We start from the raw sequence: 23,006 nt of genomic DNA, 5'->3' as shown, positions 1-23,006 counted from the left end.
TGCTACTGATTTTGAAAGTGCTCTCTAGAACACTGCATAATTCTATTTGAAATATTATTCAAAGAACCACATAGCAGTATTTTTAAAAGATAGAAAAACAAAGGAGCGGCCTGCAAGTATAACATCCATCTATTTCTAAATTAAGCCTTTCCATGTGCCACACTATAAACCATTTACCTTGTGAAACCTTGAACACAAATCTTTAAAAAACACACACAAGAAGCTCGGATATTCTGCCTCAGTTGCACTTTTCATAGCAAGATGTTCTACACCCTATCAGAAATACATTGCAGAGCATTTTATCTTCTTACCCTTCGTGTGAATGGAGAGAAGCACAAGGAAAGAAATGTGAAGTTGCCAGTTTGGTTCATCTAGCCAGTTCATTGCAGCAGCAGCAGCAGTAATAGCGGCAGCAGCTCGTAGTCCCCTTCTTTTCCCTTGCTCAGTTCGCAGAGAGCTCTCCTGCTCCCGCCTCTCAGCAATTCAGATGAGTTGTGCCAGCAGAACCTAAAGAAGAGAAGTTGAAAGACAAGCCTGTTACAAACTGGTTCTGTCACCACAAAGTCCTCAACTGATCACCCTTGCAGGAAGGACAACAAAAGGGCAGTGGGACTCTAAGCAGGACTGGATTCCTGAGACAGGAGCATGGACTGATTGCTGCCCACACAGGGAATTCATGTAAACTTAGAAGTTGTAGAAAAACAGGAGAGAGAGAAAGAGAGAGAGAGAGAAACTCAGACAGAATAAGAGAGAATCTCAGCTCCCTTATCAATTTCACACTTATGTTCACAAAACAAAGCCATGCTGCTTCAAAAATCTAACACATAGTTTCTAACAGAATACATACTTCTGCCAGGGATTATCCAGAAACAAATATACATCTATTTTATTTCCCTCCACAAATTAACTGTAATTTTTTTAAAATATTGTTTCATTGAATGTATTACGCTGGCAATTGCCCTTTTCTAACACTTCCTCAAAAGGAACAATAATAAATAAATCAAATCTTACTTATAAGTCTCTATAGCAGCTTGAAGCCCGCTGAGGGCAACAGACTGCTCTGTCCTATGCATGTAACTCAGTCTCACCACAAAACCTTGTACATATTTACTTAGAAGCAAATTCCATTCTATCAAGTGGGAGTTTATCCTTTGGTAAAGGGATCCATAGTATTGGGCTAGGGTGGAAAGACCCAGATTCAAATCTACCCTTATCCATTGATACTCAGTGGGAGTCTGAGCCAACAAAGCTTATATGCATAAATATCTACAGGATCAAATTATTTTCTCTCAATAACAGACGCTCCATCCCAATACAAGCCCATCCCAGATGGCATTGTACCATTGCTCCTTTTGTCACTTGCTCTCCCTCAAACTCCCTTGACCCTACCTGCAGACATGTCCATATACAGGGTTGCTGCCATGGAGATAACAAGAAGGAAGTCCCCATATTAGTCATCTTGAGTTCTTATAGAAAAGAGTTAAAAAACTAATAAATAAATTAAATCATATTTTTCATCTAGGTCCATTAGTTTAGTGATTGTAATTAGTTTAATGTTCTTATACTGCACTATGTTAAAACACAAACTTTCTCATCTATTTCTCAGGAGAACATTGCTAGAGTGGCATAACATTGCTACTTCAGTCAAGGATTACAAGAAAAAAAAAGGCTTACTATTTTACTCCTTGTAAAAAAAATGAAACACCAAGAAAATAACTTGGAATTTAGTCTCTAGCAGTTTGAAAGCATGCAACTGCAAATAGATAAATAGGTATCATTTTGGTGGGAAAGTAACAGGGTTATGTGCACCTCTGGCTTAAAGTCATGCAGGCCACATGACCATGGAAATGTCTTCAGACCACCCTTGTTCCATTGGCTAAGAAATTGAGATGAACACCAGCCCTTAGAGCCAGACACAACTGGACAGGGAAGACCTTTACCTTTATGTTTACATTTCATCTTAAACTAGACTCTTGCCAATATCACTTCGGTGTTTTCAGGAAAATTCCATCTTGCAGAAAGAACCCAATGAATCACATATGTCATATCTGTTCATTTAGTTATAGAACACTATCTTAACACTTAAATTATATGCTGCTGCACATACTAAGAACTTAAGGCATAAATATCAAATCATCAATTTGCTTTTTTAAAAAAAAAAACCTCTATTGTGGTATAGGATTGAATCTGAAAGAGAAAGTAAATCCTTCTGGTTCAAACCTTGAGTATGTATTTGGTTCATATGCCAATCATCAACCAATGAATACTATATGATTTTTTAAAAAGCCAGCAACAGAATTCTGTAAACATTAATTACATTTGTTCATTCATTCAAGGTTCCTTTCATATGATCAGGACTTATGTAGTCTAAACATGCTAAGGAAAATTCACACAACAGTAGCTTTCTGGAAAGAGTGTATATACTTAATTCTATAAAGGGCAGGCAATTTTTAAATTGAAAATTTGGAACAAACTAGACAAACTAGACTGCATACATACAACCATTCCTCATGTTGATTCTTTTTTATTTTTGAGCAGGTGTGATTTCATCTGGAGATACTTGAAAACTGTTTTCTCAATCATCTTCCACAAATCTGTGCCCTATCTTACAACATTTTTCATGTCACGAAAGTGATTCTATGACAGTTCTTAATGTATCTTGAATGTGTGTCTGCTTTGTTTCAAAACCACTTTGAATTTTTTTCCAAAAATAGTCATCACTGTAGAAAGTTTGCAAAAAGGTGGTTTTTATCAACCACTGACATATCTTTTTGAAAAAAAAAGGAAAGGGGCAAGACATCCATATGGATAAAAGCATATGGTGCATTTGTTCCTACATTTCTACTTACTTAGTAACTTACTCTGCTAAACTTCAGTGACCTAAAGTTTAAGGCACAACAGATTGGAAGGAAAACTGATTTAAGGAGGCAACATCATAACAACTTATGGATATAAGTTTCATATTTAAGGGATTTTAACAATTTGCAAAATGATAGTAATGCTATTAAAGAAGATAACTCTAGTAAAATTACTCTATTATTACATATGACTCCACCCTTTATCCAAAATAATATATACAGATAGTTCTGACATAATACTACCTTTTTTTTCCTTGGCAGAATAAACAAGTTGGCTGAACTGTAAGAAGCTTAAGGAATTCTATTGGGAGGATCCAATTTTATTTCATTTTATTTTTGTTTTCATAACCCTGGATCAATTAGGAAGTCAGACTTCATCTAAATGAATAATTAGGGCCCTATATAATCACAGCAGCACAATTCAAAATAAATATGTGGAACTATTCTAATTATGCCAGATTTATAAGAAGACTTTTTAGTTTTTAGATTTTTTTTAATTTGATATTATCTATATTACATCATTCAATTACATATTGATAGGACAAATATTAAATTCTGTAGGGGGATTTGATCAATAAAAGTCTTTAAAATTATATATAAATGAAGAATTGTCATTGTTTCTATGCTTTTTAATCCTATCAGCGGTGAACTCTACCTTCCTATTTCTAATTACCTAGAGTGTATTTTCTTGTATTAGAAAGGTCTGAGAGCATTAAAAATGGCATAAACCAAGAACTGAATATTACTGTTCTTTCACTGATATGGAAACCAATAAATCATAAGAAATTCTGTACAGGTTAATGATTGGTTCTGGGGTTGTTGTTTTTTTAATGTTAGCTTGTTTCACAAAAAAACCCAAAAACAATTTTGTTGATTACATATAGAGACAGTGATGCAGAGTTAAGATGTTGAACCTATAGTGGGAAAACCCATTTTCAAATCCACTTTGAATTACAGGATTTTATTGGCTGACACCCGGCTAATTACTCTCAGCCTAGCCCACCACATAGGCTTATTGTAATTGGAAATATAAGGCAAGGCAATAGTAAATATGCTGTTCTTTGTTCCTGAATGAAAAATAAGATAGGAAAGAAAATGATTAGAGATTTCAGATTAGCACGTATAAAATGTTCCAGTATATATCTAGTCTAGTTAAATATTGGTTGTTAAATGGCTAGCCATTAATTTAAAAAAATCAAAACATCCATGGAGTTACTTTTCCTGACTTTGAATATGCATACTGAAAAAAGAAAAAACCATGACAAATGAGATTCTGTATATATAAAAAATTGTATTTCCTTGACATTTTATCTATTATGGTCTTAATATGGTTTCTTTGATTTGACTTAAGATGTTGTGCCAACCCAAACAATTGTGACATTTTCTATAAAGAATATTTCAAGAAACCATGGCTTAATATAATATCAACCTTGAACCACAAGACGGGAGGGAAATAAATTTGATAATAACAAAATGCCAAATCCGATATAAACATCTGACTGACTATAGAATGAAGCATATTACTCATAATAAATGCAAATAAGTCTGGATGGTGGATGTGACAGTACCTGGAGACAGCAAAACAGAAGAGAAAGAATTGGAGAAGATAACAAAATATAAAGACGTGCAAATAGAGTGAATCTTGCAAAAGAAAGCAAAGGTGGTACCAGTAGTATTAGGAACACTGGGTACAATCCTGAAACCTCTGGAGCACTTGAACACCATCAGCATCAACAAAATCACCATTGGTTAATTACAAAAGGCAGCTTTACTCAACAGCTTACACATCCTGCAACAATACCTTTAACACAGCTGCCTATCCCAAGTCCTTGGGAAAGATTTGATAGGTGGACAAAAATGCCAAATCCAATCTGAAGGTTGGCTGACTGTGTGATTAATAATAATAATAATAATAATAATACAAAGCACTACATGGCAAGTACATTAAAAAACAGCAGGGAAAGCAGATAATAACAGGACCTGACTATGGCTAAGAGCAGGAAAATTGAAGAAAGAGACCGAGGAACTAATTCTGGCTGCACAAGACCAAACCTTAAGGATAAATGCATACAAAGTCAAAATTGAGAAGATGCCACTATGCAAAGAAGCTGAAGAAACAGTGGACCACCTGGTAAGCTGCTGCAAAAAGATCACATAGACTGACTACAAGCAGCGGCATGACAAAATAGAAACAATGGTGCATTGGAAGGTCTGCAAAATGTGTCATTTGCTTGCAAACAAAAGCTGGTGGGATCATAAAATAGAGAACATCATAGAAAATGATAAAATTAAACTGCTCTGGGACTTCAGAATTCAAACAGACAAGCACCTGCAACATAACACCCCAGACTTAACAATTGTCAATAAAAAAGACAAAAAAGTCTGGATAGTGGACCTGGCAGTGTCTGGAGATAGCAGAATAGACGAGAAAGAACTGGAGAAGATAACAAAATACAAAGACCTACAAATAGAAATAGAAAGACTGTGGCAAAGGCAAGCAAGGGTAGTACCTATAGTAATAGGTGCCTTGGGTGCAATGCCAAAACAGCTGGAGCACCACTTAAACACCACTGGCATTCATAAATTCTCCATTAGTCAATTGCAAAAGGCGGCCTTACTAGGAACTGTTTCCATCCTGCGATAATATCTGTAATACCATCAAACATCCACATCTGCTTATCCCAGGTCCTTGGTAAGAACTCGATAGGTAGACAAAAATGCTAAATCCAGTCTGAACATCTGGCTGACTATGTGATGATGATGATGATGATGATGATGATGATGATGATGAATCCAGCTACAAATTGCATTCAAACTTTGCCTTCTCCAAATAGAAATATTTACCCAATTCAAATTTAAATCACTTTATCTCAATCAATGACCAAATTACCATGTCCTAAAAGAGGATATAAAAACAGTTGACTATTTTTATATATCGACTTGACTGCAAGGGTATCAGGGTAGTTTTCCTGCCCTTATCCATGCCTGGTGTTGCTTTAAAATCAAGCCAGATCCCATAGAAATTATTTCCCCCCCCCCCAAGATGCATTATAGAGGATTAAAAAACATAAATATTCCATTGATTGGTTAACCAAAACAACAATAAAAATCCACCCAAGTTTTTTTTCCCCCAATCATTCTGAAATAAAATTTTCTTTCCCCAGCTTCAAATAAAACAGTTCTTTCCCCCACTCCATTCCCAATTTGCAATATTCCATGTCACTAGCCAGGAACAACCCAAAACCAAAAAGTTCCTTGAACCTTCCAGTGAAAAGACTAATACTTTGTTACAAAAAAAAAAAAAAAGATCCCCTCCTCCCATTCCCCCAGATCTGCCTTGAATGAGCAGTATTACATTCCAAGCATGTTATTCTCTTTCTTTTCAGAAAGAAGTTGGGTCACTCCCCTCCCACCCGTCTCCAAGATGGAAGGAGAAGGGGGGGGGAAAAAACACAACCTCACAACTTTTCAAAAGCCTGCAATGGATGATTTGTGTTCTCACTTATGGGGTATGACTGTCACTCTTGATCTGCTTTCAGGCCTAGATTACATGGGATAAGGGCTGACCTTATATGAGTATTCACACATTATGCACTCATGAAGAGCAAGCAAGGAAACAAAAGTCCCTCAGATGTTGTCTGCATCAATCAAGCTCACAGCAGGGCGACTGCCAAAGCTTTCTTCCATTTAACTTCGGAGAGGAAAGAAGAGTCCAAGACAGACTTAATAAAGTTTAAAGCTGTGTCACGGTAGACTTAGGTCCAATTGTCTACCCCCCCCCCAAAAGTGTTTTTTTCAACAAATTCTCAGCAGTTGCTGCCGACAACAAATGTCTTAAGACAGTTAGCTAAGAAAAAGTCAAAGAACAGAATGGCAAAAGACACTTTAGGAGTGCTTTCATGGACTTTCAATAGTAAGCATCAGCTGGATTTTTCTTAAAGAGAAAAAAAAGAACAACCAAATTACCTCTTTTGATTAGGAAACTTGGGGTGTGTGTGAGAATTAACACCACTAAGCTTCCACCACTAGAATGCTTTATATTTTAGAGAACACAGAGAGTTCTATCCATTCCATTGAGTAATAGCAGTAGCTTTTTAAAACAGTAAGGCAGGCTTTTGCAATCTGATATCCTCCAGATGTGGTGGGGCAACAATTGCCAGCACTGAGAGTTTAGAAAAATGGCAATCCCACACAATAGCTGGGGGGGGGGAAGCCAATTCAGCACCCATTCTAGGAATCAACCAAAGATGATTTGCATGACTGCTGAAGTCTTTTTTTTTTTTCAAATTCCATAATCCAGATCAAAGGCCACTGCTAACCCTGCACTTTCCCAGATGTCTCTGTGAGGATTAGCACACACAACAAGCCATCTAGAGAATCCAAAACTGAACCCAATTATCCACTGCATTAATATTTTGAGACAGGGATTTAGAGAAAGAGGAGAGATGAAGAGATCCATTGCAAGAAGGAGGGAAGTTTAGGGATCTTAAGCTACATAACCAGGAAGATGAATATCTTTCTGTCCAAGATCTAACTCTTTGAAACATCTGCATACATAGCAAATAGGCACAGCCAAAGTAAAAAGTGGGTTGGGTATCTGCACTTTTTCACACGTACACCCCAAATACAAACATACATGCATATATACTCTCAGATCCACACCAGTCTGAGCCAAGTGGGTGTTTTTAAAACTAATTGTCTGCTCTAGGTGCAATCCCATTGAACTTTGCCTTATACAGTGATTCTATTTTTAAAAACTGTTATTGTTTCCAATTCAAAATAAACCTCTTTCCTCTGCACTTTGCTTCTGTTTTCCCATTCTTCCTCAAAGACTGCAGCCTGTTGGTTCACAGTTTAGAAAATGTGTGGTGCTTTTTTGTGAGCAACAGTCTTACAATAATCTCCTTAAATCCTTCCTAACACTTCCTAATTTATATGGGATCTTCTTCAGCTTCAGAGAATGTGGTCTAAATTTTGTCTTTAAAAACATACTTTTGTTTTTAAGTAGGTTTTTTAAAAAAGCATAGCAGATATAATGTGGAAAACAAATATCAGGGGAGAAAGATATTCACCATTTGTTCAGAGACCATACTGAAAACCTATGACCCTTGTTAGGGCAACTGCAGCACCCCAAGGTCACATTATCACATTTTGGGTGCTTGACAGCCTGTCTACACTTACAACTGAAAGGGCACTTCAACTTTTATCCCTCCTACCCTTAGCCTACCTTCCCCACCCCATATATGCCCTTTTAGCCAACCTGTAGCCTTCCTTGATGGCGCTAAGAGATCCAAAAAAGACCTGAGGGAATAGAATAGAGCTGAAAGGGACTTTGGAGGTCTTCTAGTCCAGTCCCCTGCTCAAATTTGAGAACCTATAGTATTTCATATAAGTGAATATCTAGCCTCTTCTTAAAAACCTCCAGTGATGGAGTGCCCACGATTTCTGAAGGCAAGCTGTTCCATTGGTTAATCATCCTCACTGTTTAGGAAGTGTCTCTTTAATTCCAGGTTGCTTCTCTCTTTGATTAGTTTCCATTAGTTTCCTGTCCTACCCTCTGCTGCTTTGGAGAATAATTTGACCCCTCTTCTTTGTGGCAGCTCCTCAAATACTGGAATACTACTGTCATGTCACCCCTATTTCTTCTTGTCTTTGGACTAGCCAAACCCAAGTTCTGCAGCCAGACAGCCTGACACAGCTTTGGGCTCCTTGTGACGCTCCAGGAAACCTCAGTCACCAGCTCACCCCAGTCAACCTACATTGACTCAACTGTCTTCTTTCCCCACTCCAACATGCTTTCCAGTCTAGTCCAGCCAACATTTACTCGCTCACCAGCCCACACAGCAAACTCAGAAGATTTAATTTTGATCAGATTGTTTCTTAAAATTAAATAGGACTGATGGAAATTAATATTTCACAATTTTCACTTATTTAGGTATAACATCTTCATATATCTTTATTTTAGATAATATTTCCGATGTTACAAATATATAATCCTATTCTTGTAAAATGTTTATGTCTACTAGAAAAATATGTATAACTCTTTTGATTGCCATGTAATTCTCTCCAAACATCTTTTATCTATTTCTGTTAATAAATTTTCTTAAATCTGTATTATTATTCTTTATTTCCACTTTTGATAACCTAATTCACTTCCTACCCAGTTGTTTTATGACGGGAAAATTCATTTTTGTTGATATGCAGAAAGTCCTACAGAATCAACACATGGTTAATCTGGAAAAAAAAACCCTACACTTATGAGAAAACATTAAGAAAGAAACAAAGTGGACACTTCTACAGGATTTTTTCTTCATCAATCATACAAAACTGGAAAATCTACATGACTCGAATATACAAAATATCTAAAAAGTGGTGTCGAATCAAAGGATTCTTTATCAGAGCTACTGAAATGCAAAGTCTTTTGAAAAGTTGATAAATAAGAACTGAAATACATGTAGAAGGACAGATTTGCAGCTGTAGCAAATCTGATGGCATATTAAAACATTCTATTTATAGTTTTCTGTTGCTTTAATCATGGAATTAAAAATTCTGAACAAAGAACACTTAGAACTCAATCGAAAATCATGATTATCAACTTATTATAAGCATTTTGAACATGTTTCGCAAAAAAAATGAATTCCATTTTATAAAATGGAAAGATATTGGACAAACCCACATATGGCACAAATTCTTAAAGGATTTATTAAGGTGGGGGAAGGGGCGTTGTCTTACCTGAACGCCTTTTCTCAGCATGAGGAATGTAGAATCCATGAATGGGTTAAATTAGTCTTCTAGCCCAATCAGACCAAACAATCAAAGTTGCCACGCCCCTGCAGGGTCTGACCAGGCCCCAATTTCGAAAAGGGCGAAGCTAATGATTGTGTGACGTGATGGCTCCCGAACTGCTGACACTAACCTAACTGCTAATAATGATCAGGGAGGGGATGGATTCTACATTTCTCATGCTGAAAAAAGGCGTTCAGATAAGACAACGCCCTTTCTCCAGCATGTAGGGAATGTAGAATCCATGAATGGGACAGACCAAAGCCCCTATGATCCCATGGGTGGGAAGCAGGTTGGTTCAGTGTCGGCGTTGAAATGGATCACTTGTTGTAAAACCCGATGGCCAAAAGTGGCCTCTGCAGAAGCAAACTTGTCGAACTTGTAGTGGCGAATGAATGGTGAAGGGGACGACCACGTAGCCGCCTTACAGATGTCCTCAATGGACGCCTGAGTGTGCCACGCCGCTGACGTGGAAGCACTATGAGTAGAATGTGCTGTCAGGCGACTAGGGACAGGTAAAGAGTAAGCCTGGTAAGATTGAGCGATACAGGCCTTGATCCACCTGGCTATAGTAGAGGAGGAAACCTTCTGTCCCTTGGAAACTGTGTGGAAGGAGACAAATAATGCCTCCGATTTGCGAAAAGGGGCTGTCCTCTTAAAGTAATGACGCAGAGCCCTGCATACATCTAGGGAATGCCACTGCTTCTCTAGTGTGTGAGAAGAATTGGGACAAAAGCTTGGCAGTACAATATCCTGAGTCCGTTGAAATAGTGTATTCACCTTGGGAATGAATGAGGGATCTAACCTCAGCACCACTCTGTCCTGGTAGAAGGTACACAGGTCTTCCCTAACTGAAAGAGCAGCCAGCTCTGATACGTGTCTCGCTGACGTGATGGCTACTAGGAAGGCTACCTTGTGGGACAAAATGCGAAGCGGACAAGACCTTATAGGTTCAAAGGGAGACCTTATGAATGCCTGTAGAACCCGAGGCAGTTCCCAAGAGGGATACCTATGTACTACCGGAGGTTTGGTGTTGGGAGACTCCTTTCATAAAGGACCCAACCCTGGGATGATGGGACAATGGAGTGGAGTTGGCACAGGTGAACACCGTGGAAAGAGCAGCCACCTGCCTACGCAAGGTGTTGGGCGCTAAACCCTTATCCACTCCATCCATGAGGTATTCAAGAATCACTGGAATAGTGACGGAAGATATAGACAAACCCTTACGGGTACACCAGTCACAGAAGTTCTTCCAAGTGGCATCATAGATCCGGTTCGTCGCCGGCCGTCTGGAAGCTTGGATCATAGATATCACTCTTGAAGAGTAAGATCCGCACATCAGGAACTGGCACTCAGATGCCAGACAGCTAGTTGTAGCCACTGCGGATCCGGGTGCCATATGGTCCCTTGCGTTAGAATTATCCTCTCTGGAGGGATATGCCAAGGGGGAGCTACGGTGAGGTTCACGAGATCCACGAACCATGGACGCCTCGGCCGATACGGGGCCACAAAGATTAGCTCCGAGCATTCCTGTAACAGCTTCCTGATGACGGCCAGGATCAAGGGAAGAGGTGGAAATGCATATAGAAGGTCCGCCAGCCAAGGACTGCGGAGGCCGTCTGCTCCCTCCGAACCCTGAGATTGGTACCGAGAGAGAAAACGAGGAAGCTGGGCATCGCCAGGGATGCAAACAGGTCGATGTCAGGTCGACCGAAACGGTGAGTAATCTACCGAAAGAGACGGGGATGTAGATGCCACTCCGAATGATCTATCGTAGATCGACTCAGAAAATCTGCCTGGCGGTTTTCCACCCCTGAAATTTATTCTGCCCTTAGGGACAACAGATTCCGTTCCGCCCATGACCCCAGACACTGGGCCTCAGACATTAGAGTCCGAAATCGAGTGCCACCCTGTCTGTTGACATGGGCCTTTGCCGCCACATTGTCTGTCAGAACCAGCACATGGCGGCCCGTCACCTTCTTGTGGAAATGGCGAAGTGCCAGGTGTATGGCTCTGAGTTCTAACCAATTGATATTTTTCTTGAGATCCCGTTGAGACTACCGCCCCTGGGCGACTTGGAATTGTAGATGTGCCCCCCATCCAAACAGGCTGGAGTCTGTGGTCAAGGTTACCCGAGTCGGTTCTCTGAACAGGGATCCCTCGGACAATGCTGGGGACAACCATCAGATAAGGGACGTGAGTGTCTGTGGTGGGACTCTCACCCTCTGTGGAAAACATGCTACACCTCATTTCTGGTAGGGGAGTAGAAACCACTGCAGTTGTCTCGTACAATGCCTGGCCCAAGGCACTATGGCAATACATGAGATCAGTTTCCCTAACAGCTGTGACAGTAGAAGCAGGGTTACTCGTTTCTCCTTGCGCACCCTGGTGACCATCTTGCGTATACTGTCCTGACGCTCTTGAGACAGGAAAACGTGGCACTGGTTGGTATCTATTACTGCGCCTAAGTGGAGCAAACGGTTTGTTGGGATCAGATGGCTCTTGAGAAAGTTGATCATAAATCCATGATTCTGGAGTGTCCTGATTGTCAGTGCCACGTCTGATCGGGCATTCAGTGCCGAGGACAACTGGTTTAGGATATCATCCAAGTAGCACTGAACGCGGACTGGTACCAACCTGAGCTGTGCGGCGAGAACCGCCAGGATTTTGGTGAAAACCCTTGGAGCTGATGATAGGCCGAATGGCAGGGCCCTGTACTGATAGTGATGGTTGGAATACCTGAATCTGAGAAAACGCCTGTGATTTGGATGTATGAGAACATGCAGGTAAGCTTCTGTCAGATCTATGGATGTGAGAAAATCCCTCAGCTGAATGCTGCCCAGAATAGAATGAAGAGTTTGCATCTTGAATTTGTGGTAAACTAGGAAGGAATTTAGGGCCTTGAGATCTAGGATCGCCCTCCATCCTCACGAGGCTTTTGGTACCACGAAAAGGATAGAGTAGAAACCTAGTCCTCATTGATCTGGGGGTACCCGCTCTATTACTTCTATGCTTAACAGATGACGAATGGCCTCCTGCATGAGACCTTGTTTCACGGGATTTCACGATAGGGGACAGGAGATGAAGCGCCGAGGGGGGAGGGTGAGAAACTCCAGAGACAGTCCGTCTCTGATGGTGGTGAGAACCCAATTGTCCGTGGTGGTGCTTTCCCATTTGTGGAAGTAAAGTGCCAGTCTTCCGCCAATGGGGGGAATCTGCCTCAAGTCACTTTGACTTTTGGAAAGGATGACCTCCTCTGCCACGAAAAGGTCGCTTAGCCTGGAATTGTGGCTTTGGATTGTTTCTGTAGCTGGACCGGTCCGAGGAGCAGTCCGGCCCCACTTGAAAGGGCCAATGCTCACTCCAGGAAGTTCAGTCTGAACCAGACTTAAATTACGGACGCCGGTTATATGGAGAAAAGCGTCTGCCCGTTTTTTTGACAATGTGAGATAGTACCTTCATCTTTTTTTTTGTTTTCAGTCAGGTAAGTAGTAAGAGCCTCCCCAAAAAGGTGATCCTTTTAATATGGTGCCACAGCCACTCTCCATTTGTGCCTAGTGTCGGCCTTCCAATTTTTAAGCCAGAACAACCGGCGTGCAGCCACGTTAGAAGCTATGGCCCGAGCCGAATATTTGGCCGACTGCAGAGACACATCCGCCATGTATTCCAGTGCAGCCCTCAACTTAGTGACATCCTGGTGAACCCTTACCTCGTCTGGGGATATTCTAGCCTGTAATTCCCGGAGCCAGATTAATGCAATTCTGGCGAAGAAGGAGTTAGATGTTGAGGCTCTTATAGCCCAAGCCGATGCCTGATGGGTCCTGCGGAGGGAAATCTCAGATTTCTTGTCCTCAGCCTTAAGGGCCTCCGACATATCTCCTGGGATTTTGGTGTCTGACAATATGGGGGCGAGAGCCTCGTCTGCTCCCGGAACTTCAAGGACATCATTGAGGGAAGCGACCGTATCCAAGAGTTTACGATCTATTCCCCCAAGAGCAGAGAAACTTCCAGGAGATCCCCACTGATCCTGAATGGATTTGAGAAACATGGGGTGACAAGGTATCTGTAGGTTCTTTGTGACTGGTTCCAAAAACAGTGGGTCAGAACTCTGTCCAGAGTCCTGATTGGCAGTTTGTGGTTTCACCGGTTCAATTTTTCCAGTGACATAAGCCTTTTGCAAAAGAGAATAGAAGGAATTTGGGTTAAACACTCCTACCATAGGAGTGGGCTCCACCTGAATGTCTTCCTCATTTAATCACATGCCTTCTTCCAGAATCTGTGCGGAATAATCCGATACCTCGCTCCCCCCAGAGTGAGGTGGAGAACCGTGATCTGAGATCACATACTCCCTGAGATGCGTAGTTTCCGTGGGTGTAGGGGAGTTTGACGGTCCTGGGGCCGGAATGGCCCTCCCTGAAGACTCCATTGCCTGAGCCACTGCCTGTGAGATCTGGCCTGGAGCTGTACAGTAAATAAAGGATGTTCGGGGCCGTTGGCGTGAAAGATGCTGATGGGATTGGGGGAGGGGCGACTATAGTAAACCCCCCCCCGAGACCCACATGACACTGAGGAAGGGTCTGGCTTGGCAACCGGAATTGAATCTTGGAGCTGTATTCTCAACTCTCGGTCAAAGAGGGACAGATGGTCCCGGTCGTATCCCAGCAAAGAACCCTGGTCTAGGGTCTGCTCGGGAGACCAAGCCCATGGAAAAGGGGAAGGTCAATGGTCCCCTGATGTGGATGCAAGAGGGGAAGTGGGGATAGGCTGTGTCTCCGCTGCCTGTCGCTGAGCTTTGGAGAATTGTCGTTCCAGCGCCCTATGTCTGCTATCTGCTTGCTTGTCATCGGCCTTAGAGGTCCGTTTGACTTTGGCCTTGACTTTTGCAGGTGTATCCTGACTGGGTGGCTTGCGTTTTGCATTTCCACTGGAGGTGGAAGCCTGTGGAACGGTGTTATCCGGCATATTGAAAAACAAGTAATATAGAACAGGTTATCACCAGCAGATGCCTGGATTGGCCCTGATCTGCAGGAGAAGAAAAGTAGGTTTTCACCAGGAGATCCCTGGATCAGTCCTGGTCTGCAGGAGAAGAAAAGCAGGTTTTCACCAGGAGATCCCTGGATCTGTCCTGGTCTGCAGGAAAGAAAGGCTACAGCCCACCTGAATGGTACAGGCCTACAGAAGGGTCTGTGAGGTCCGGCCCGCCATCAAGCACGGAGTCACACCGTGCGATATAAGCCGTGCTGTACTCTGGGGGCTATCCTCCCCCTATAATTTTCCAGGCCCACTGTGAAACTGAGACAATTGGGCCGATAGTATATCAAATGCCAATTAATGATGTATATGTAAAAATTTCTATATATAATTTTTTAATTTTTTTTTAAAAGCTCTCGTGTCTCTGCAGACAGCAGAAAACAGGCAAAGCAAGCAGCAGTTCAATCTGTGGCACTGGATACCTTAAAGGAACAGTGAGTACTAAAATGGCGTCTTGCCAGGAAGAAAAGGGAATGAAGCTACAGAGTAGAAGGATCTGACTAGAAGGGGGGACAACAGGCACCCCTGTTCCCCCCACACAAAGTTATTCCTCTAAGTAGTACTTAAGGAAGGCTCACAGAGACTAAAATTGTGTGATTGAGCTTGGTGGGGGTTTTTTGGTAACTATTGCAATCGTACAGAGGCTCAAAATGGCGCAATGATCCGCACTTAGCTTGAGAGCTCTAAGAGTGAAATTTTTCTCAAACAGTAAAAACTTGCAAGGAGGATCTAGGGAAGGCACCCCCTAACTGTGAGTAATTTAGCAGAATAAACGCTGAAAAGACAAGGCAAACAGCAGTCTTTAGGGAAAAGGAGGGAATCACGTGTAGGATTAAAAATGGCGACTGCGAGGTTGCCGAGGAGAAAGGATTCGCCTAAAGGAAGAACTTGGCCAAAAAACAAGATTGAAAAGGAAAGGAACGACTATATAAGCGTTTGAAGGTGATGGGGGTGGGGGGATCTTCATGCTTCACGCAGGTAGCAATCACAACGATCAGCTGATTCTCGGTAAGGTTTTGCCTACGAGGGAATCAAACTGTAAGGCAAAAAAAGGGAAAACAAGTGCAGCTCTGAGCCCAGAGCTGAACTATTCCCCCCAAAAGGGAAAACTGAAGAATCCACGAATGGAAATAAAATACGTGACTAATTCTAAACTTTGGAGTCAAAAATCCATGTCTCTTCAGGGCTGAGACCAAACGAAACTGGGGCATGGTCAGACCCTGCAGGGGCATGGCAAGTTTGATTGTTTGGTCTGATTGGGCTAGAAGACTAAATCAACCCATTCGTGGATTCTACATTCCCTACATGCTGGAGAAATTACAGTTCTCATTGTTGAGAAAAATTTATGCAGTATAAATGAATGACTTGTTTACAATAATCTTATTTCAGATAATACTTGCTTTGACAACTTATGCACCACTTAAATAGAGGCAACATAGCAGATTTATACGGCAGCAGAAATATAAGCTAAATATAACATTCTCCCAAATGCAAAGAAAAAGAGAAAAGACTGGGACTGCCTGATTTTTAAATTATATTTTGCTGTCTGCTGTTAGGTTTGGATGAAGGAATGGATGTTGTTAAAGAAATAAGAGAATTTTAAATTTAGAAGATCGTGGTTTGAGATTTCATTAATGATTAATGCTGTGATTAATGATAAAATTAATGTTGATATCCTTGCTTGCAAAATTTATATGGGTTTGCCACTCCACACTGCTAACATATCTACAGAAAATGTGTCTCAAAGACTCTCAGTATTCAAAACATCTGATCTGAGGAAAAGACAGAAAGCTTTAAGATTCCTCATCCCATACCGTCTCCTAAAACCCTCATGAAATATTTGAATCACTTCACTTTGTAGAGAAAACCTCTGTTTTTCCCATCTCAGCTCAGAAAACTTAAATAAACAGGAATCACCAGTAACAATGGTGGAATTTGTAACCAACTACAGAGTGTGGAAATTTTAAATTCAAGTATTCAGGATTTGCCCACTTTTCTCTTGCTTTCCACCAAACTCAGCATAAGATGACTATTCAAAGAAGTGGGCTTCAACTTCTTCACATTGTTTTTTTAAATATCTATTGACAATTTGACAAACATTGAATCTCCCTCAAGTCTTCTGCTTCATTGTCAGTGCATCATGTCGGCTACAATGCCATCAGCTGCACTCACCAATTTAACTTGTTAATAAAGTTAATGAATACAAATGAATGAATACAAATCTACTAAATGGACTGAAAAGCTACCTAAAATTAATCATAAAATGTGCTTAAATTTCTACTTGTATCCAATTCTGTAAGCTATTTGGTTTAATTAACATTTTAACATATGCTTATTCTAGAAAAAAAATTCTCTGAACAAAGGATGGATTTTTTTCCCCAACAGAAAAGATGTGCAATCCATAGGACCACTTACACCACATGAAAAAGGGTGAATCTTGTCACTTTTTCATTTAGTTTAACTAACTATTCCTATCCTAATTATGGAAAGCAGCCATACCTAACTTGCTGCCATCAAGCCAAGTTGGAGTACAGTTCCATGTTTCTCAGTGAACTCTGCAAAGAAGTTTGTAAGTTTTGCAAATACAGTTTCCTTGTCTACATAAACAAGTGTACTGGATTTGAAAAGTACTTCACATGCTTTGCTTTCATTCTTACAGAAAAAGATTTAGAACAATTTTGACATGAATACCCTGTCAAGCAGCAACCACAGTCACATTACATAGCACAAAAGTATTATTGTTCCTATTTTTCTAATAAGTGGATTAAGAGAAAGTGACTTATGAATTCATGTCTGATATGAAACCTGAATTGCAAGCTCCGAGCTCAGACAATTAAGGTAAAATCTTATGCATGTTTATTCAGAGACAATGCCATTTAATAGTTAATGGGGTTCAGCAATGTTTTCTTGTGATCTGAGCATCCTCTCATGATGGCACATACATACATAAATACATTATCCATCATTATCATCCTGAATCTGTATAATAAAGGCTTCTTTGTTGATTGGTGGTTATGGGCCCTGATCTATCAGACTAATCCAGTACAATTTGGTAGACAGTTGTTGCTGTTGTTGTTTTACTTCCCTGTCTAGACTTGATAGAGAGTGACTAGACAAAAGTCACCCAGTTCTCCATGCCCAAGGGAGGAATAGTCCACCATTTCAGTTTGCTTACCTGAAATTTTTGCAGAGATCTTATTCAAACAGCTGAAAATTTTCAAGTTTTGGCAATCCCAAGAAATATAGAACATTTAAAATAGTAATAATAAACTGGAGGCCTTAAAGTTGTATTCCCAGCAAATACATTAGCATTCCCAATTGATCCTGTAACATTTTCAGCATAGTCTCAAAATATCTTCTTTAAATATTTTGCTCATATTCATAGTAAGATATGGATTGTTACTCAGTTTCCAAGTGAGAAGAATTTGGCCATAAGGGTTTGGAATTTGAAATACAGGTGCTAATAAATTTCATTCTGTGAAAGAACCAACTTGAATAAACACTGCTGTCTAAAGAGAAGTTGTAAGGCAAAACTCACTATTAAAAACCACAACAGAAGCTAAACAAATAATCAAGGATTTGCCAAGGATAAATGCCATCACTGGTACAGATAGTACACAGCCATATTGATAACGAGCCATTAATAACCAGAAACATGTTTCACAACAATCTCATGATTTATGCAGCAACTACAGTACATATCGCAATTAACAATAAGAGATCATAAAAATTATAAAGCAAGGCCTATTTTAAAAGTAGTTCCCCAATACAACTCAAATAATCTATCTGACTTTTCAGATATGCAATTAGAAAAACTGTAGTCCATTTTTGGAAATACCGCAAAAAGTACAGCTGTTCTGTTTAATAAAGATAACAATCTTTAGTTCATTCAAAAGCCAATATAAAATACAAAGCTACAAGAATCACAGGTATTACAGCAATAAATAAGTTTAATTTTAATGACCTAATATAAATGATTACTGTTCTATATTCTATAGTGAAATTCCAATGCTACTAACCAACATGTGATAGAATAAAATTTATAAAAGATAATAATGTGAATTAATAAAAATTAAAAATATATTTTAATATTAGATACCCAGTATCAATTTAGCTATAATGTATAACATACAAACTATCTAATGATTTACTCTCTTTTTTTAGTCATTTTCTGATCTGTTTTTTATGTTGCAACACAAAAAGAAGGAACTTGTTAAAAGGGATTGTAATTTCCACAGCATTTTCAAATCTGCACAGTCAGCATGTTCTGGCAGTCTTGACAGCATCAAGAAAATAAAATATTTATGTATGTCTCTATAGAACTGGCAATGAAGAAAGATCTTCTCAATAGTCCTACCTTGATCAACATTTCACGTATGACATCTTCTTACACGTTCCACCACAACAATGGAGAGGGACACGCATTGATATAAAAACCATCTCTACTTCCAGATTTCTAATTTTAGCTTTTCAAGAATTAATAGTCATCTTCTGTGTTAATATTAATTGTGTAAGGGCCCTCACGATTCTTCCACTAGAACAGTGGTTCTCAACTTGTGGGTCGGGACCCCATTTGGGGTCGAACGACCATTTCACAGGGGTCGCCAAACAACGCAGTCCGCCATTTTTTCCCCCTTTTCCTTAGCTGTGCTACTCCCTTTTATTCTAATGGCTTTTGAAAGCCAATAGAATAGACTCTCTTGAATAAAGTCTAATTCTATTTCAAAAGCCAATAGGAATTGTCCAGGCTCTCTCTGCCCTGCTGAGTCCGCCAAAAGTCCCATTCTGCAAACGGTGCTGCACCAGTTGAGTAGTCCTCGACTTACGACGGGTTGAGTAGTTCTCGACTTACGACCGGTTGGGGGTCGCGCATTAAAAAGGTTGAGAACCACTGCACTAGAACTTTTTGAAAAAATAGCTGCATCATTTATACAAGAAGTCTTTTCTTCATCTTAGAAGGGTATAAATACAGATAATTTATACTATTAATATAAAAAAATATATTATTTATAATTAAATTGTTGATTTAATTATTTATACAACAGTTGAATAGTAGAAAAAAAGAACAGAATTACAGCCTTACTTAGCTTCCTTTCAAGAGGTAACAGAACAGTTGTTAAATGTTTTTCCAGATTACATCTAACTTTTAGTAATGTATAATTAAAAATATCAGGCAATGGTCAAGTGCAGAATCTTCCAAGTTTTATTAGATTACTAGACTGAAATTTTGATGAACAGATTGAAATTTTGATTTAAAATCAACACATGCTACATTCAGTGAGCTGAGGCATCATAGAAAATGCTTCTTTTACTTGCTATAAACCAAATCTTGATCTACACTAGTGTCCCTCCTTAAAATCTTCCTTTTCTTCTGCCCAAAGAACATGTACTTCACTTTCTTCGCTTTCCAATGTATGTTCCTAGCACAGTGTTTAATAATGGCATAATGTAGGGTAATGGTTCTTTAATTAACAGCTTTATTCAAGCCATGGTACTTTACAAATACAGATAGTCCTTGACTTACAACCGTTTATTTAGTGACCGTTCAAAGTTACAATGGCACTTAAAAAAGTGATTTATGATCATTTTTCACACAACCATTGCAGCATTCCCATGATCAACATTCGGACATTTAGCAACTGCCATGTATTTATAATGGCTGCGGTGTCCTGGGGTCATATGATCATCTTTGGTGACTTTTTGACGAGCACAATCGTGTTACCAACTTAGCAACTACAGTAATTCCCTTAACAACTATGGCAAGAAAAGTCATAAAATAAAGAAAACTCACTTAACTACAAAATTTTGGGCTCAATTGTGGTCATAAGTCGAGGAGTATTTTGTATTCACTACCTGTAAGCACAGAATATGTTCATATTCATCCTTCGCGGGAAAATGGGGAGACATTTTTCTAGTACACCAATAAAAGGGATTAGCAAGAGGATCAAAAAAATGAATTTCTAAATAAATTGGGTTCTAAATTAAATGTACCCAGCTATCTCGATTTACGTAACCTAACTCCCTTTTCTTTTTTTCTTTTTTCTTTTAAAAAAAACTGGCCTCACAATTTGTACATTTAGCAGACTATTTCCAAATTATGAACTCATGACTAATAAACAAAACACACTCTTCCATTTAAAAATCTCCAGGGATTACACTCTCGGCTGTGTATAAGTTTCCAGCTTTTTCTACCCACCACACCTGGAATTGGCTCCTCAAATTACATCCTTTCACACCATTTTTATTTATTTTAATCTCATACCAGGAGGTCACACTGAACTATTTTCTTGATAAGTCTCAGGAATTCAGGCAATTTCCCAAGACATCTCTGAGTGAACATCTTGCTCCTCTTTAAATCTTGTCATCTTTGATTTCCAATGAAATAAAAATAGACAATGAACAGTTAACTATCTCAACCTTGAGAATGAGATCATAAATAAATGCAGATACAATACTCCAGGATTAGAAGACAACTTAATTGTCATATTTTTTATGCATGGGAGGATAAGAATATTTGTGATTGTCAAATTAGAACACTAATCCACCTAAAAAAGGCTCACAACCACTCTCTAGTATTTCTGCCTAAAGTCCTTCCTAGCCCTATTTTGATAACCGGACCTTTTGAATGCAAAACATGTATTTATCCCCCCCTATTTAATACAGTTAATGAAATAAGTCATGAGATATCTTTGCTTAGGCACTCTGATGCCAGAAATTCATTATTCATTTAAAACAACATTCACCTTCAATGTAGGATTCTCACATACTTCTATGTAATGTTTAAAATATTAAGCTTCCTTTTACTCAGTTGGCATTTTTTTAAAAAAAAAATACCAGTTACAACACCACTTTCAAGCTTTTCCACATTTGTATTATCTGCACTCAGTGCAAATCAAATACTGGATTTGTGTTTTCAGAGAAGAAATCTACAACAGAAAAGGAGAGAGCTCAGATGAGGAAATTTAAATTCAGTCCAACTCCCGTGAGACCTGTATGTTTTGCCAGTATCAATTTGAAGGGCATCTTCACATAAGGCATTTGAAACAGGAAGGTAACTAAAAGGTTGCCTGTCCTTTGATTCTCCAGATGAGTTTGCCAGCTGAATAGCTTTCAAGGACTTATAGAATAAGTTCTTGTGGCTAGAAACACTGCTAAGATACTGTATCACCTGAAATATTTGTGTTTTGGCTGTTTGCTGTTTTTCTTCTTGTTATCAGTTCTGATTTGCAATCCAAAGAGGAAGCAAACCCCCCCCCCATTATTTAAAAGATTGCATAGCGAATTCTGGCACATGGAGAATAAAATGTTCCATTATCATGGAGAACTCTACATATAATCCCCCCACACAAATTATCTATAGGAGAGTAGATATTCCAGTTACACAGTATGGGAAGAGGAAACCAGTGAATCTCCAGCATCCAAACAAAAATTACTAATATACTAAAATAAGTTGTCTTTGGTTTTATGTTTTGGCAAGATGGGAATGCCAGCGTTTTATATTTTTCTCTAATTGCCGGAAATGACAGGAATAAACACACATCTGTTTGCCTATCAAGACTCAGAGACCTTTTCTTGCTGCAAGTAATGCTCGACTTAACAACTATTCATTTAGTGACCGTTCGCAATTACTGCACTGAAACAAGAGACATGACCGTTTATGACTGTTGCAACAACTCCATTGTCACATAATCAAACTTTGGGCACTTGGCAACTGGCATGTATTTATGACAATTGTACTGTCCTGGGGTCATGTGATCACAATTTGTAACTTTCCCAGACGGTTTCTAACCAGCAAAGTCAATGGGGGAAGCCAGATTCACTTAATGACCACATAATTCACTTAACTTCAGTGATTTGCTTAGCAACTCCAGCAAAAAATGTTTTAAATGGAGCAAAAGTCACGTAATCAACTGCCTTGCTTAGGACTGCTTGAGGACTAACTGTATCAAACTTACCTGCTACCAAAGCTTTCTTTTAGATGCTAAGGTCTTTTCAGGAACATGAGCTGCACTTGTGGGTGCTATATGAAATGGCTACAGAGACAATTAAATTTTAAATGCTCTATCCCTTTCCCTGAAGTGGAAAATTATGGGATGGAAGCTGGCAACACTGACTGTGCTGTTCCCTGTAAGGGAGAAGGCAAGCAACCATTATGTCATATAGAGCAGTGGTTCTCAACCTTCCTAATGCCGTGACCCTTTAAGAAAGTTGCTCATGTTGTGGTGACCCCCAACCATAAAATTATTTTTGTTGCTACTTCGTAACTGTAATTTTGCTACTGTCATGAATCGTAATGTAAATATCTGATATGCAGGATGTATTTTCATTGTTACA

General features: G+C 39.5%; 1 protein-coding gene across 9 annotated transcripts in view; it reads right to left on the bottom strand.

Moving 5' to 3' along the window:
• Positions 1 to 23,006, bottom strand: part of BMPR1B (bone morphogenetic protein receptor type 1B) — a 188,138-nt gene that overhangs the window by 74,053 nt on the left and 91,079 nt on the right. For all 9 annotated transcript variants that reach the window (XM_039322848.1, XM_039322853.1, XM_039322850.1 and 6 more), the window contains one exon: positions 312 to 507. In XM_039322848.1, coding sequence (XP_039178782.1) covers positions 312 to 384 — 73 coding nt within the window. In that variant the 5' untranslated portion in view covers positions 385 to 507. The remainder of the gene's footprint in view (positions 1 to 311; positions 508 to 23,006) is intronic.

Source organism: Crotalus tigris, unplaced genomic scaffold (genome assembly GCF_016545835.1).
Source record: "Crotalus tigris isolate CLP2741 ecotype Arizona unplaced genomic scaffold, ASM1654583v1 scf7180000024151.2778019, whole genome shotgun sequence".
Classification (NCBI taxonomy): Eukaryota; Metazoa; Chordata; class Lepidosauria; order Squamata; family Viperidae; genus Crotalus; species Crotalus tigris.
Note: the sequence above shows the minus strand (reverse complement) of the source record. Positions and strands in the feature narration are given on the sequence as shown.